We start from the raw sequence: 15938 nt of genomic DNA on the forward strand, positions 1-15938 counted from the left end.
TTTTATGTTTTATTCCTTATCATATCCCCAGTGTGCCTAGAACTGAATCCAGAACATAGCAGGCTCTTAGTATTTGCTTGATGCCTAGTTATTATTTTGAGGACATAATAGCATAATTATAAAGTTCCTAGCAAGGTTTGCTACTATTTTACCCCCTACTATGGCTTTCATTTCTTTTTCTTGCCTTATTGCACTAACTAGCATTTCAGTTCCGTGTCAACCAATAGAAATGAATGTAAACATTATCTCACCAACCTCCGCAAGCGTTGGACAAACAGCTGTTGGACAAATGGATGAATGTATAAAGATAGCTTAAAGGTCACCTTCACTTCTCAGCCAAACTGAGACAGTTCGTGTTCTGAGCCCCCACTGATGCTTATTTTGCCCCCATTAAAGCGTTCCTCATTCTGAGTTGCAATTATCTGTATCAGTGGTACCCATTCATTATGGTCCCCCACACAGGGTCTCAACGGATGCTGAGCGAATGAAGGAATTAATAAGATAGACACGGGGGAAAGAGGCACCCCCTCTCTCTGTATGAAGTCAGATACATGCACTGACAGCCCATGACAGGCAGAGAAACGGCCATGTAATAAGGGCCAGGCTCAGACTCCAATATTATGCCAACAGGGGTGCCTGGGTGGCTTAGTCAGGTTTGCGCCTGACTCTTGATTTTCACTCAGGTCATGATCTCAGGATCCTGAGATCGAGACCCACACTGGACATGGAGCCTGCTTAAGATTCTCTGTCTCTCAAAAAAATTACACTGACAGGCTTGCATTCAAATCCTAGCTCTGCCAGCCTCTCTGAGCCTCGGTTTCCTTATTGTAAAGTAGGAATGATAACCATACTTATCTGAGGGCGTTGCCTGTGAGGTTCTAAGCACCATGCCTGGTTCATGGTGGGTTATCACAAAACGGGGAGCCACCATCCCAGTAATAATAGCAATTACCATCATTATTGACTCACAGACATGAAAGACAGCAACACATTCACAGAAACCTCACCTCTGCCCATTCTCCCCCTAGACTCACCAGCTGAGTCACTGTTCTGCAGACTTCAGGCATATTCAGACCTCAGGGCCTTTGTACTTGACCCAAAACACCAGGCTTGGATATACTGTGTTCCTCCCCACTCCTCCTGATTGCCTTGACTCTGCTTTCAGAGTTTCAGACTCTGCTTTTAGACTTATAACATTCTAGGGGCGCCTGGGTGGCTCAGTGGGTTAAAGCCTCTGCCTTCGGTTCAGGTCATGATCCCAGGGTCCTGGGATCAAGCCCTGCATTGGAGGGGTCTTTAGGGAGCCTGCTTCCCCCCCCCCCACCTGCCTCTCTGCCTACTTGTGATTTCTGTCAAATAAATAAATAAAATCTTTTTAAAAAATAGACTTATAACATTCTAACAAGATAAAGAATGTACCTACTATTTTTATCAGCTGTTGCCCATCCTTTAATTAGGACACTGAGGTCTGGATGTTGATCTGTTCTGTCTCCAGCTGGCTCTCAGATCCTAGGACAATGCTGTCATACACTAGGCACTCAACCTATATCTCTTAAAAGAACGGATCAATCCAGTTGAAGCCCTTACCTCCTCAGGCCTCTGCTCAAAGCAGCTCATTCTGGAGGGTTCCCTGATAGAGCTGCTTCCCTCCATCCCATTGGCCTCTCTCAGCTTTATCTTCCTCCTCAGCCATCATCATCCCTGACATAATGTACATTTACATCTCTGTCCACAGCCTGAGATCCACAAGGGGAGGGGATTTTTCAGTCTGGTTTTAGCTGTATTGAGAACCGGCTTCAAAGACCTGTGACCCATACAATCACTCACAGCCCCGTGCTTGGAAGGTTGAATGCACTGTCCTTGTTGTCTGAAATGCTTCCTTACTCTGACCAAGGGCCCTGCATTTTTCCCCTTGCCAAATCCCCAGAGTCTGGAGCAGCCCTGGATTTGCAGAATAAAGGAAAGAATGGAGGAGTGGATGGCCAGCAGAGCCCTGCATTCCAGGGAAGAGGGGCAGAGACACACACACCACCCACCACTGTCTGGACACCTGAGCACGTTTGCAGAAATCAGCCTTGGCAGAACCCCAGGCTTGGAAGGCAGGGCATCACGAACAGGCCTGAGTGCCCAAGGTAGTGGGGTGCCTCTAAGCCTGCCTTCCCCTCCCCTGGGCAGCAGGCAGGCTGGGGGGTGGGGGGCTCCAGATGGCAGAGCACGCTGTTCTGGGCAACTGGCACCAGACTCAGACGAGAGAAGAGAGAGGGGCTGCTTTCCTTACCCTAATTTGTCAGTGGGATCAGCTAGTGGCCCAGCCTGGGAGCCCTTGGCCTGGCTGGACAAGAAAGCACCAGCTTCACCCAAGCCCACCACCCTCAGAAGTATGCTGGCCTAGATGGCCAAAAAGAGGGAAGGAGGCGAGGATAAAGGCCCTTATTCACACTTTGGCCCTGAGCATTCAGGCCTGAGAAGGAATCATTACTAACTAGCTCTATGCCTGGAAAAGCAGGGCCAGGAAGGTTCGCCAGAGACCCCAGGGCCTTTGTACTTGCAATTCTCGTTGACCCAGTTCTCGTGGAGATGCATGTATGTGCGCATGAGAGTATACATCGGTGTCCGTGTGCCGCCGAGCAGGTGGGACTTTGGGTGAGTCTGTGAGCGCCGCACAGCTAAAAGCAGACCACACCTGCAGGAATATATAAATCCGTGGGACAGGGCGAAAATGGGACAGGGCGAAGCCACATCAGTCTATGAAAGACACTGGACGTGCCTCTGTGTGATTACAGAACGCGTATGCAGGAAGAGAGAACACATTCTTGTGGACACAGCAGGAGGCAGCATTTCACAGTAGTTAGGAATGCAGGTTCTGGGTTCAAATTTTTGCTCAGTCACTCACTAGCTCTTTGGCCTCAGGCATGTTATTTGGCTGTGCTGGCTCCCGCCCCCGTATGGTGTTTGTTTAGTATGATTAAGTCCATCTGGGTTTAAGGGTGTGTGAGTGTGTGTGTGTGTGTGTGTTGTGTGTGTTTGAAGATGAATTCGACTCTTCCAGGAAGTCCTCCTGGATACCCAACTGGAAGTGGGCCCTTCCATTTTACTCTCTCTACACAGCCTTCTATTTCGATCACAGATCGCAGTCCTAATCATAATCTGTGGTTATATATTTATTTGTTTGCGTTGTTTCTTTTTCTGTCTTCTCCATTAAATAGCACCTCTGTGGGAGCGGAGAGTTGTGTTCTGTTCCCGGTTATGTCCCCAGCACCAGGCATATAGTAGTGGATGCTGAATAAATGTTTGTGGAGTAGCTATTCATCACAGTAGGGCTATGTGTGTGGTACAGACAGAGAGGCGGGAGCCGGCTGTGGATCATGGGTTCCTGGGGCACCCTGTGCTCAAATCTGGTCTTGACTTTCTTCCTTTCCCCTTCCTTCAGTCACGCTCACTTGATGGGAACGATGATACTCCATCAACTCCCTGTATTGCCTTTGACAAGCTCTTTCCACTGTTCCAGGTCTCGAGGACTCACTTGCCCCAACTACGATGGGAGGGAGGATGGATTGTTTCATGATAAACCTCCTTCCTGACCTAAAGTACTATGAAAATAGTCTTAATCTAATACCCTCTCTAATTCAGTCAACATTTATTGAGCATCTACTGTGTACCAGGGACTCTTCTGGCTCAGCCCATATATAACGAGCTGAATGAAGTAAGGTAGATACCAACCAGAAATCTCCTTCCATCTGGCACACTCTTACCCCCAGACACCCTCTACGCCCTATGAGATTTTAGTCTCTACAGTCTGAATTCACCAGTGGGTTTTTCTCTCTTTACACCTGGATCTTGTTCCTGCACCCGCCTTAGGTACAACCACAGCAAACAGCTGGCTCTTTTTGCTGGTGGCTATAGTCCCAGTCCCTGGCTGCAGTGCTGGGGCACGTAGTTGACGCTTGGAAATATGTGTGAAATGAGCTAGGAAATCAATGACAGAGCAAAGGCAGGCTCACATGCATGACCTCAGGGAATCCTCGCTGTCGCTACCCACTTTGCAGATAAGGAAACTGAAGCTCAGGGAGGCAGAGCTGATGCCACTGGGGTCCCACCGCAGCTAAGTAATGTGTGGCTGTGGGATGCAGCAGAGAAAGCTTGGGTAGCCGCCCACCCCCACCTCACAGGTACCGGAGACTTAGCAGAAGATGCCCTGATGATGGCCAGGTCGGTGCAAAGCAACTCAGAGGGCTCTGTCTCAGCACCCAGCCGGACATGCTGTGCTGGCAGATTAGGAAAGTCTTGGCGCTGATGGGGAAGCTTCCGGCGCCCTGTCCCCAATTTTGGGAGCTCGGGCTCCCAGGATCCCGTTTCACTGGGGCCGGTAAGCTCCCGGTCTCGGAAGCCGGGGAAAGATCTCCGGAAACCCGGGAATCTCCGGCATCTGGGGTCCTCCCCGCACACCCACAGCCCGGAGGCTGCCCTGAAACCCTCAAAGGGCGTACTGGTGGGCCCTGGCTTTCTTGGGGGGCGGAGGAACCCCACAGCGTCCTGGTCCCCTCCCTCCGGGGTGCCAGGTCCCGGTTCCCAACCACAGCTCTCAGCCCGGAAGCTTACCTTGCAGAGGGGCTGGGGAGGGGATGCCCCGCCCTCTCCGGCCTGAGGGGCGGGAGGGGAGAGGGGTGTCCAGACCCTTTGTTTGCTGTTGTGTGTGTGTATGTGTGTGTGCGCGGTTGTGAGACCCGCGGGGGTGTGGGTTCGTGCGCGCGCGTGCCCGGGGCCTTGACGGCCGCGGAGATGCTGGACTGCCTGGGCTGGAGGGGGAGGGGGAGGAGAGGGGGACTTCCCCCGCCCCCGCCCGCCCACTCGCGGGTTTGAAAGATGCAGGAGAGGGAGGGGAGACAGCCGGCGGGCGCTTTTGTCTGGATGGCCCCTCCTCTTCCCTGGACAGGGGAATCCCCCCATCTTGAGAACTTTAATCCATCCCCTCCAGCCCCCTTTCTCCGAACACGCTCTTGGGGGTAGTCTGGGAAAAAGCGCCTCTCACCCGAGGGGTCGGAGCTCCTCCTATCCCACCCGCCCCCACGGAACGCCCTTTAATCGGAGATAATCCTGGCCCTAGGCTGCAACACGGCCTTTTATCCCAGTATCAAAACGAGGACTGGGATGCACGCAAGTGTGCCTCTGGGGTGGCCCAAGCTCGCAGTAATGGAGTCTTTAGAGCCCCGGCCGCGTAAAGGGGCTCGAGACCAAAGAGGAGGGGCTACGAACGATTCTAGAGTACCACCACGAGGAAAGCTTCCATCCGCACCTCCAAGATCCCCTTCCCGTCCCCCGGCAGCGCTGGGCTGGAGCACAGGCCTTTGACTAGACATTAGCGACACCCAGCGGCCACACGGGGAGACGTCACGGACAAGAGCCCGAGATCCCCAGACTGGAGTCGGGTGGCGGGGGATGGGGTGGGGGGTGGAGGTGGGGGTCCGGGTGATTTTAGAGGGGGCGTAGGTGCGTGAATCTCCTCTTAGGAATGGCAGAGGATGGTGACGCGAGGGGGAGGCTGTGACCCGAGCCAGGGAAACACTAGCGCCCAAGGCAGGACCACATCGTCCCCAACATCCGACCCCCCCAAGGGCAGGGCCATATCCCTCCTCCATTTAGACCTTCCCAGGGCAGGGTGCTGTACCCCTAGGATTGGGAAAATGCTCTGATCAGACACCGCTCCCCAGCGTGGGGTTGGGTCCTCTTCTCCGGGTGCCCTGGGAGAGGTCTTCCCGCCCAAGCCCGCCCCTGCAGTATGCTCGGGCTGACGTCACTGCGGCGTGGCTGAAGGGGACAATCCCCGGCTTTAGTCTCGCCACCTGCCCCGCCCCTCGCGGCCGCCGCAAACGCCCACCGGGGGGGCAGCGGGAGATAAGGGGGGCTCGAAGTTAGAACGCCAGCCCGTATCCCTCCAGCAGATGCCCCGCCGAGGTCCCGCGCCCCATTAGGCGGGGTCTTTGCGGGGACTCCCGGGGGCCGGAACACACGCGCCTGACCCTTTAAGGCAAGCCGGGTCGCCACTGCCGCCACCGCGGTTACTAGGGATATAACGTCATGCGCGGGCGGGGAACGTGCGCGCCAGGGCGGAAGCGGAAGGGGCGGGGCTCCGCAGGCCGAGTCTCCAGCGCTGCCGCCGCCAGAGTCAGACCGGGAGCCGGAGCGGGCTGAGCCGCTGAGGCAAGATGGTGGACTATAGCGTGTGGGACCACATAGAGGTGTCTGACGATGAGGACGAGACGCACCCCAACATCGACACGGCCAGCCTCTTCCGCTGGCGGCACCAGGTAGAGTGCGCGCGTCCATCCCCTGCCTCCCTCCCCCTCCCCCCTGCGCTCGGGACTCCGCTCCAGAGTTCTGACCCCTAGTAGTGCCAGGGACCCCGCCATTGACACCTGGGATTCCCAACGCACAGTCTGGACTTTCAGTATCGCTTGGGGTTCCTTAATTCAACTCCAGACCCCAGAACTGCCAGGGCGCCGAGTCCCTACCAGAGATCCCGGGCCTCCCCTCCGGTTTCTGCATGGAACTCCCACTTGACCCCTAGGGAACCTCTCTCCGAGTCTAAACTGCTAAGAGAAGCTTTGGGGGTACTCCTCAGTCCCCTCTGGGACCTTCCACTTACACGCAGAACTCTGCCTCAGAGTCTGGATCCTGATCCTATTCTGGGAGGCATTTCTGATCTTGGATATACCATCTGCCCCTCCCCAAATGCTCAATACTTTGAATTCATTCTGAGATCTTCTTTCCTAGTTCTTGACAAGGATTCCCGATCAGATCCAGAGATCCCGCTCCTCCTCCCAACAGAACAAGGAACTGTGTTCTTCCCCGAGATTTCTGTTCCTGGCTTGGGAGTCCAACCCGTAGCCAGGAGACCCCTTCCCTGGAATGTACACGGGTGCTACCCCAGGACCTTCAGTCTCATTCAGGCCTGGAGTTTTGGAACCCATTTCCCCTCCAGACCAAACTACCGGTTCCACTTGATGGAGCCTTCCTCATGCCAGCCACTCTTAGTGTCGCTTACTGTGGACCCCATTTCCCATTATACCAGGAAACCCTACCCCGCAGGGCTTCCGGCCGGCCTTTCCAGAGCCCCTGCCCCTCCTTGGTTTTGCAGGCCCAGGCACCACCCACCCCCAGCAGTTTCCTGTAGGAGCCTCTGGCAGCCTTGGAATGCCTTATACCAACTCCAGTCCAGCACCCAAACCCACCCGGCCTTCCTCCTGCCCCAGCTCAGTCTGCTGCTCTCACTAGAGAACCACCCAATTTGATTCCAAATATACCACTCCTTCTTTTACCTATTTGCCCCCAAATCCAGATCCCAGAACCCTGTCTGGATGTCCTCCTGCCTCTCTCCCTGCCCAGCAGTGCTCACAGGCCAACAAAACAGCTCTCATAAGTCCTAGTAGTCTAACTTCTTGCTCCCGTAAATCCGAGCTCCTCCACCGACATACTGGTGTATACCCTCACACTGAGGACGAGGGATCTCTCAGAACCTTCCGGTTAGGAATTCCTCACCCCACCCTTGCATAAGGCAACTCCCAGTCAGAACCTCCTAGAACAGCCTTTCCCCATTCCTTGGTGTCTTTTGTTCCTACATCTGGTCTCTAGTCCCATTTCCAGTCCTTACCCTACCGCAGCAGTCTCTAGGGGAGTGTACCTGCCAGGCAAGCCACGGAGTAAGAAGAAAGTTCTAGCACTTCTATTTCTTGCTGTGTGTAACATTTTATTACGACATGCTTAAGATCTGTGCAGAGCTCTAATAAGACTATTCTTGGGAACACCTACTTCTTTCACATAAAGAGGTTAATCTATACAGCTGTATTGAGAACATTTTGGTCCTGCTGGGTGGAAAGCCGGCGCCCCCTCTCCTGCAGAGGTCATCCTCCCCACCATGCCTTCCTCCCTCCTGGCACAGGACCTTTTCCCTTCCTGCTGAGGACCCTGGAGCTGTACTGGAGCCTAGTGGGGGTGGGGGAGGGGAGATAAGCATCTCCAGCTGTGACAGGCAAGCTTGGGTTCTAATCCCAGCCCTACCGTTTACTGCTGTACTTTCCCTGCCCTGGGAGACCAACCTGAGAATGAAATGAGATTAGGCCCGACAAGAACTTGGCTCAGGGCCTGGGAGGGAGTAAGCAAATGGGAGCGGGAGGTGGGATTAGTGAGAAGGTAGCCTGGCTCCTTCTGAGTACCAGCCGGCACGCCTGGGGTCCAGTCCTGGGTCCGGAATCCAGTCCGTTGGCTTACTGCGTGACCTCTGGCGGGTTGTTTAATCTCCTGGTCTCTCAGTTTCCCCCAGCTGGGAAATACTAAGGGTATCTGCCTGAAAGGGTCTTTAGGTAGGAGGAGTTACTTTATTTATTTAACTTGTGTGATGTCCTTGGGATAGACCTCATCTGGCGAGTGATAAACTCTCTGTAAACTTGAGCCGTTAGCATCATTGTTGTTATTCGGGTGATCCGTGCTCCTGGGAAAGAAAAATTCCAGAGGTGTCCGGAAAGGGACAGGGGAGTCTCCCAGTCCCTGCCGTGCCCCGCCCCCCCACCCCCCCTCCCCAGCTGCTGTTACTGGTTTCTTGTGACTCCTTTCATGGAACTGGATGGCACCAAGGTTCTGGGAGCCTCAGGTTTTGTATCTGTAGGGCAGATGGGTGAGGACACCTGCAGGGTGCCCCCACCCCCCACCTCCCCTCCCCCCGTCTGCCCTGCCCAGCCTGCTCCAGCCCCTCCCAGAGGTGTAAAGCCCCAGCTGGGCGAGCTGCCGCCCCCATCGGCTCTGAGAGGCCTTTATTTAGCTTCGGCCTCCCTGGCGGCCACTCAGAGGACACCGAGAAGAGCTCCGTGGTGGCCCAGCAGGAGTCAGCAGGATGGTAGGTTCCTGCTGCCACCTGAGGCCAGCGATGATGCCAGCCTCTTGGCGGCAGGGAGCCTCCCGGGCAACAAAGGCCAATCCCGGGAAGGGGAATGGGCAGGGCCCAGGGCTGCTTTCTCTGGTCCCTCCACAAGAAAAGGCCCTTCTCGGCCTTTATCCACATGGGCAAAGTGAGATTCGGGATTGACTGAAGCAGTCCTGTGGGGCGTGAGAGAAGGCTCCAGGCTTCCTGGTTCCCACCCACCACCCGCCTGGCTCTGTGCTAGAAGCTGGGGATGCGGCCTCCAAGAAGGCCCAGAAGTGAGTCGGGAGACCATTCTGGTGGCAGTGGCTGTGACGGCGGTAACAATGGAGCGTGTTCAGTACTGAGTACTGGGTTGCAAGCAGTTTCCTGGGACTAACTCCCGAGGCCCTGTTTCCCAAAGAGGAACCCCAAGGCTTGGAGAGTTTTAAGTGTCTTAGCTAAGGTCACGTTGACAGTAAGTGGTGGAGCCGGGTGACTGGACTGTGCAGTGCTGACCGCTCCCAGCTACTGAGCATTTACTCGGCTGGAAATCGAGCTAAATGCTTGAAGTACATTTTCTTGTTTGAGGCCCAGAATAGCCCCCAGAGAGAGAAATTGTCCCCTTGGATGGTAGTGGCGGTCGCCAGCACGGGAAAGGGGCTTGCTGAGCATCCAACACAGGTCTGGACTATTGACTTGAACTTCTTATCTCCTTTGCTTCTCCTAGTGCCACCCTGTGAGTTCAGGGCTGTTGTCGCCTTTGACAGCTGAGGAAACGGAGGTCCCTAGAGGTTATGGGATTGACCCAGGGACACCTGGCCTTTGCTCTGTGGCTGTGGGTTATGACCCCACATTCGGGGCCCTGCACCTGTCGTCCAGCATCTTATCATGTTATCTGGGGATCATGAAGGGGCCTTGGGGGCACTTGGACAAGGTTCTGTCGAAGCTGAGACCTGGGGGCAGAGTAAGTGGAGCAAAGGGAAGAGAGTTCTAGGTGGAAGGAACAGCCTTTGCAGAGGCCACGAGGAGTCAAGAGCGAGCTGGGGCATTTGGGGAACCATGAGGGCCAGCATCTGCCTGAGACCCAGAGTTGGGAGAGGGGAGTGGGACCCAGGTCCCCGTGGGGCCTTGGTGCTATCTGAACAGCTTGGGGCAAGAGTCAGGGTTCTTGTCTGAACCCAGGCACTCTAGGTAGGGGTGGCAGGGAGGGCTGCAAACAGATGTGTGTATTTCAGAGCCTGGCAGAGTCTAGCTTCAGGGAACAGTGATGGAAGGTAGGGGTGCTTCTCAGGGCTCAGGCAGTGGTTCGAGATTGAGCAGGTACTGCTGAGAGCTGGGGCGGGGGGGAGATGGAGCCCAGCTGGGCTGGGGACCAGACGGGGCCATGCCGTGTGACATGGGGTCCACTGGGGACCTGAGCGAGAGGGGGAATGAAAAGGGACCATCTGAGCTTGGGGAACAGCCGAAGAGGCGGTCTGGGGAGCAGCAGCTGGGGAAGGGGGGCAGGAGGCTTGTGGTCCCTGAGCTAAGGCTGAAGGAGGTGTGCCGGCCTGGAGACAGAGTGGAAGGGGTCCTGGCAGTAGTCCAGCAGCAGTGCCCTGAGGGGAGCGAATTGGAGAGACATCTAGAAGTGGAAGTAGTCAGGACTGGGTAGCAGATAGGGAGGGAAGGACAGGGCCAGTGAGCAGGCCTCAGCTGGGGGCAGAGACGGCTGGAGGAGGTTGCTGGGCAAGGAAGGGCACCCGAGTGTCCCTGAGGGCAGCTTTAGGGAGGAGGGGGAGCCTGAGACCCCCCCCCCATCCAGTATTTCATCACTTTATTCATCCAACAAATGTTTCCCATGTGTGCGGTGTGTGTGAGACACAAGAGTGAACAGATCCCCGCCTCCATGGAGCCAGTGTCCTCAGAGCGGGACAGCGTCGATAACAGTAAATAATTATCACCAGGCGTTAGCAGGTAATGAGTGCTGAGGAGGAGGGTGACACAGGGCAAGAGTAAGGGGAGGTTGCCCTCTTTAGCAGGGTGGTCAGGGGAGGGCCTCATCTGTAAAGGGACCTTTGAGCCAAGATGGTAAGAATGTGAGGGAGTAAGTGGTATTGGGGGGTGGAATCTGAACAGAGAACTTTCCAGGCTGAGGAAACAACCAGTGCAAAGGCCCTGAGGTTAGAAGTGGGTTGGAGAAAAGGTGAGGCAGCCAGTGTGACTGAGGGGAGGGGACGACCGTCCAGGGCCATGTGGGTGGGTCATGGATAGGACTTGGACTTTTGCTGAGTGTGGTAGATGGCATGGAGGGTTCCTGGGAGCGGGGTACGACGACATGCGCAGACTCAGTTGTGTGTAGGCGTACTGGTGGGCGTGAAGCTGGCCACCTGGGCCACAGAGGGGGCGCGTGCATTCCCTGGGCCATCCCAGGTGCCGCGGGTAGAGCCCTGGGTGGGGTGGTGTTGAGGTCCAGGGACTGGCCCTTCCCCCCAGTGACGGGCCGCATGTCTACCCCCAGGCCCGGGTGGAGCGCATGGAGCAGTTCCAGAAGGAGAAGGAGGAGCTGGACAGGGGCTGCCGCGAGTGCCGGCGCAAGGTGGCCGAGTGCCAGCGGAAGCTGAAGGAGCTGGAGGTGGCCGAGGGCGAGGGCAGCAAGGTGGAGCTCGAGCGGCTGCAGGCCGAGGCGCAGCAGCTGCGGAAGGAGGAGCGGAGCTGGGAGCAGAAGCTAGAGGAGATGCGCAAGAAGGAGAAGAACATGCCCTGGAACGTGGACACTCTCAGCAAGGACGGCTTCAGCAAGGTGGGGGGGGCGGGGGGTTCCCCTCCTGCAGGGGCGGGGTGCTGCGCGCTGGTCAGGGGTAGGTGGTGGGCGCCAGGTCAAGGTGGGCACCGGCTGGCGGGGGTGGAGGGACGGGCGTGTGGGGCCGGGCGGTGAGGCACCCCACTGGTACCGCCCCTCTGATCTGCCCGAAGGCCCTAGTCCGAGGCCACACCTGCCACACCTGCCACACCCTCGCTCCCGCCACACTGACGCTCCTGGCACCGGCACCGCCTCCGCCGTGGAAGGGATGGGCGCTGCGGCCTCGGCCCGCCCGGCCCCGCTGGAGGCGCCCTGCGGCCTCGCCCCAGCCCACTCCCCCTCTCGCCCCACCACAGAGCATGGTCAATACCAAGCCAGAGCCGGCGGAGGAGGAGTCGGAGGAGGTGAGGGAGCAGAAACACAAAACCTTCGTGGAGAAGTACGAGAAACAGATCAAGCACTTTGGTGAGTTGGGTGCGGGGTGGGGGGGGCCCTATGCTGCCGGGGCGTGGGGTGCGCGTGGCAGGGCCCGGCCCTCTGCGTCCGGGGCCCTTCAGCACCTTACTGGCGCCTTCCCGTAGGCATGCTCCGCCGCTGGGATGACAGCCAGAAGTACCTGTCGGACAATGTCCACCTGGTGTGCGAGGAGACGGCCAACTACCTGGTCATCTGGTGCATTGACCTGGAGGTGGAGGAGGTGAGCGGAGGCTGCCCCGGGGCTGGGGAGGAGCCGTTGTCCCGAGACCGCCGGGACTACAGCTGACACGGTGCGTCTGTTCCCTCTCGCAGAAATGCGCGCTCATGGAGCAGGTGGCGCACCAGACCATCGTCATGCAGTTCATCCTGGAGCTCGCCAAGAGCCTGAAGGTGGATCCCCGGGCCTGCTTCCGGCAGTTCTTCACTAAGATCAAGGTAGCGTCCCCAGGAGCCGGGCCGGGCTGGGGTGTGGCTCTCTGTGGCGCACCAGCCTCGGTCTGCAGCAGGGGTGTCCGCGCGTCCACTCGGACTCCCAGCCGCGGGATCGGAGCCTGCCGTAGCAGGGGAGGGCAGAGGCGTGGAGGGGGCGGTGGCCAGCTCCCAGATAGTTTGAAAGACAGGGGTGAGGGACGGAGTTAAGGACGCCTCAGGGCTCCTCAGCTGAGCGCCTGGAAGAACAGGGCAGCCCATGCTGGGGCTGGGGGCACTGAGGCCAGGGCAGCCCATGCGGAGTGGTCCAGAGCGCGAGCGAGCCGTGTTGAGTTTGAGGTGCAGGTAGGCAGGTGGTTGTTAGCGCAGAGATGGCAGAGCCGGCAAGGAGACTGCGCGGGCCTGCGCGGGCCTGCGCGGGCCGATCCGGGTACGGCCCCGTGAACGGCTCACAGCCCCATGAACAGCTCTCGGCCCCCGACCCTGCAGACCGCCGACCGGCAGTACATGGAGGGCTTCAACGATGAACTTGAGGCCTTCAAGGAGCGCGTGCGGGGCCGCGCCAAGCTGCGCATCGAGAAGGCCATGAAGGAGTACGAGGAGGAGGAGCGCAAGAAGCGGCTAGGCCCCGGCGGCTTGGACCCCGTTGAAGTCTATGAGTCTCTCCCTGAGGTGCGGCTCCCCTGTCCCCAGGTTGGGGGTTGGAGCGGCAGCAGGGAGGACCCCTGGGGACCTAGGCCCTGACCCCCAGCCCTTCTGCACCTGCAGGAACTCCAGAAATGCTTTGACGTGAAGGATGTGCAGATGCTCCAAGATGCCATCAGCAAGATGGACCCCACCGTGAGTAGCAGCGCCCCAGGGCCACACTCAAGCCCCACTCCAGGCTGCCGTGGGAGAGCCTGTCACCCTGTGGCCCGCACGGGAGGCAGCCAGGCTTCCTTTGACACGTCTACTGTGTGACCACCCCCAGAGGTGAACACGGCATTTTCAGCACGTCCCCTACCGCCGAGTGTCACCCCCCTGTGGGCCATTTACGAGCCTAGTGGTCCCACCAGGTTGCCCCACCTTTGTCCAAGGAAGGGGCGTTCCTCCCCAGCCTGGGTTACCCCATCAAACCACAGTTTCTTTGGAGACTGACCTGGAGAATGCTTGGGGGCGCTGAGCATGTGGTACACGTCACCTGTCACTGTATGTGCCCGGCGTGGGGCTTGAACTCATGACCCCAGATCAAGAGTCAGGTGCTCTACTGATGGAGCCAGCCAGGCGCCCCCAGCTGCTGCTGCTTTTAGGAGCTGGTGGACGGGACTCTGTATCTTCACAGATCTCGGTGTGACCCCTTGCCTGCTGCTTGCCTCACTGGGTTGGCCACACTAGTTTCCTCATCTGTGAAATGGGTCTACTTGCTGGACCTGGCCCAGGATTTCTAGAAACTTCCATGAAAAAGGATCCCTAGACCGAGGGTCTTGATCCTATGGTTCACAAGCTCCATGTGTGTCTGTAAAAGTACAGTTTTTTGGAACGCAGCTCTCATTCTGGACGTACACTGTTTAAATTTGAGTTAATGTTAAGTGAAATGGAAAGGTCTGTTCCTCACTGGCACTGGCTATGGCTGAAGGACTTGGCAGCCACATGTGCAGATTGCAGACCATTCCCATCATTGCAGAATCCCCTAGACAGCTCTGGTCTAGAACAAGCAGTGAGCAGGTGGAAAGATGGTGCAGGGGGTAGGGGGGCGGGGAGGGTGGGTAGGCAGCCTGGCCTCACTCGCCACCCTTCTCCCCACAGGATGCGAAGTACCACATGCAGCGCTGCATTGACTCCGGCCTCTGGGTCCCCAACTCCAAGTCCAGCGAGGCCAAGGATGGGGAGGAGGCGGGCCCCGGGGACCCCTTGCTGGAAGCCAGCCCCAAGCCAGGCGACAAGAAGGATGTCAGCGCCTAACTCGCCCCAGCTGCTGCCCACCTGCCTGCAGGCCCCTGTGTGCCCCTCTTCAGAAAACAGAAATAGATGCCGTCTCCCCAGCTCCTGGCTTCCTCCACTTTCGCGCTCCTGCCCAGCCTGGGGCCGGGAGAGGGCCTGTCCCCGCCCCCACTGCCCCCACCTCCAGTGCTCATCCAAGTCTCTGCTTTGAGTCAAGGGGCTTCACTGCCTGCAGGACGCTACCCCTTCCCCCATCAGCATTATGCCAAAGGCCTAGGGGTCCAGGGAGGGGCGGAGGTCGCTAGGCTGGTTCCTGGGGTGGGGGGGGTGGGGTCTCCAGCCCAGAGGCCTGCTCCAGTCACTATGGGCTCTGTTTTCACTGTTCATCTGCTGTCGGAGTCTTCTATATGGTAAACAGCAATGATCTTCCAATAAAGGATTTCAGATGCTCAGGGGGGCGTCTCGAGGGCTGTTGACACAGCTCTTCTCGTGGAGTGGGAGGGAAACCCAGTGAGCGTTGGAGGCCTGACCTGCGGTGCCTCAGGCTTTATCCTCCAGCTGTCTGGGCAGCTCCCTCTGTTCGGATTCCAGGCTCTTGCACACGCTGTTCCACTGCCTACAACATTCTTCCCCAGGGTTCCTTTACCTTGGAGTTCTCAGCCCCACCCCCCACTCAATGGCTTGGCCCCCAGGCCCCCTGCCCCATTCAGGAGCATTGGCCCATCTCTGACCACTACCCTTTGCATCCATGGCCTCCAGTTGGGTCCAGATCCCATCTCCTCTGGCCTGCAGCCCACCCAGCCACTTCCGCTATCCACCCCCCCAACCCCAGTCCACATCAGACCCCAACAGCAGTGGCCAGAGGGGAGCCAGGAACACGTGAGTCAAGTCACATCCCTCCCTGAGAGCAGAAGCCTGAAGTCCTCTCTGCCCCAGTCTCTTCCTGTCCCCCGCTCCACTCACCCCCTCTCCTGCTCCCTCATTGCAGGTCCTGAGCACTTTAAATTTCTGTATCAGTGTGACCTTGGGCAACTTACTCAGCCTCTGTATACCTCCCCCTCTGCACAATGAGTAATGTTAGTGCCTTTCTCCTGGGGACTTAGTGCTAAAATGAGATCATGCCACAGGCAAGCAGGGCGCCTGGCACTTAAATGCTCAAAATGTGGGCCTTGGCGTGTGCCTGTCCCTCTCCCCGGATACCCTTCCCTGCACCCCTCGTGAGGCTCCTTTAAAAAGTAATGAAATATTTGGGCCACATGAAAGGCCTTAAAGAATAGTACAATGAACAAGGACACCATTTTAGGATGAAGCCAACCAGGGAGGCCCTCTGCCTGCCCTTGCAGGGGGTCACACCCCTGGCAGCCGCTTACCCCTCGGACTGGAGCTCCGTGCCACTTCCTCCCCAGGGCCCTCCTTGGCCCACCTGAGTTGCCCCTC

General features: G+C 57.5%; 1 protein-coding gene across 1 annotated transcript; it reads left to right on the forward strand.

The window, feature by feature from the left end:
- The first annotated feature begins 6122 nt into the window (after positions 1 to 6122).
- Positions 6123 to 14953, forward strand: CDC37 (cell division cycle 37, HSP90 cochaperone). The gene is made up of 8 exons (XM_044254225.1): positions 6123 to 6305; positions 11394 to 11675; positions 12032 to 12140; positions 12257 to 12372; positions 12465 to 12587; positions 13071 to 13253; positions 13350 to 13421; positions 14367 to 14953. Exons 1-8 carry the CDS (start codon positions 6204 to 6206, stop codon positions 14520 to 14522), a joined length of 1143 nt encoding a protein of 380 aa, XP_044110160.1. The 5' UTR covers positions 6123 to 6203; the 3' UTR covers positions 14523 to 14953.
- Positions 14954 to 15938: the final 985 nt, after the last annotated feature.

The sequence above is a fragment of the Neovison vison genome, chromosome 6, assembly GCF_020171115.1.
Source record: "Neovison vison isolate M4711 chromosome 6, ASM_NN_V1, whole genome shotgun sequence".
Taxonomy (NCBI): Eukaryota; Metazoa; Chordata; class Mammalia; order Carnivora; family Mustelidae; genus Neogale; species Neogale vison.

What these genes read in the sequence shown, in the direction of transcription:
- CDC37 (XM_044254225.1), top strand. Translation starts at nt 6,204, where the DNA reads ATGGTGGACTATAGCGTGTGGGACCACATAGAGGTGTCTGACGATGAG. An exon ending in TCTTCCGCTGGCGGCACCAG is followed by an intron (nt 6,306 to 11,393) that starts GTAGAGTGCGCG and finishes GTCTACCCCCAG; the next exon opens with GCCCGGGTGGAGCGCATGGA. An exon ending in TCTATGAGTCTCTCCCTGAG is followed by an intron (nt 13,254 to 13,349) that starts GTGCGGCTCCCC and finishes CTGCACCTGCAG; the next exon opens with GAACTCCAGAAATGCTTTGA.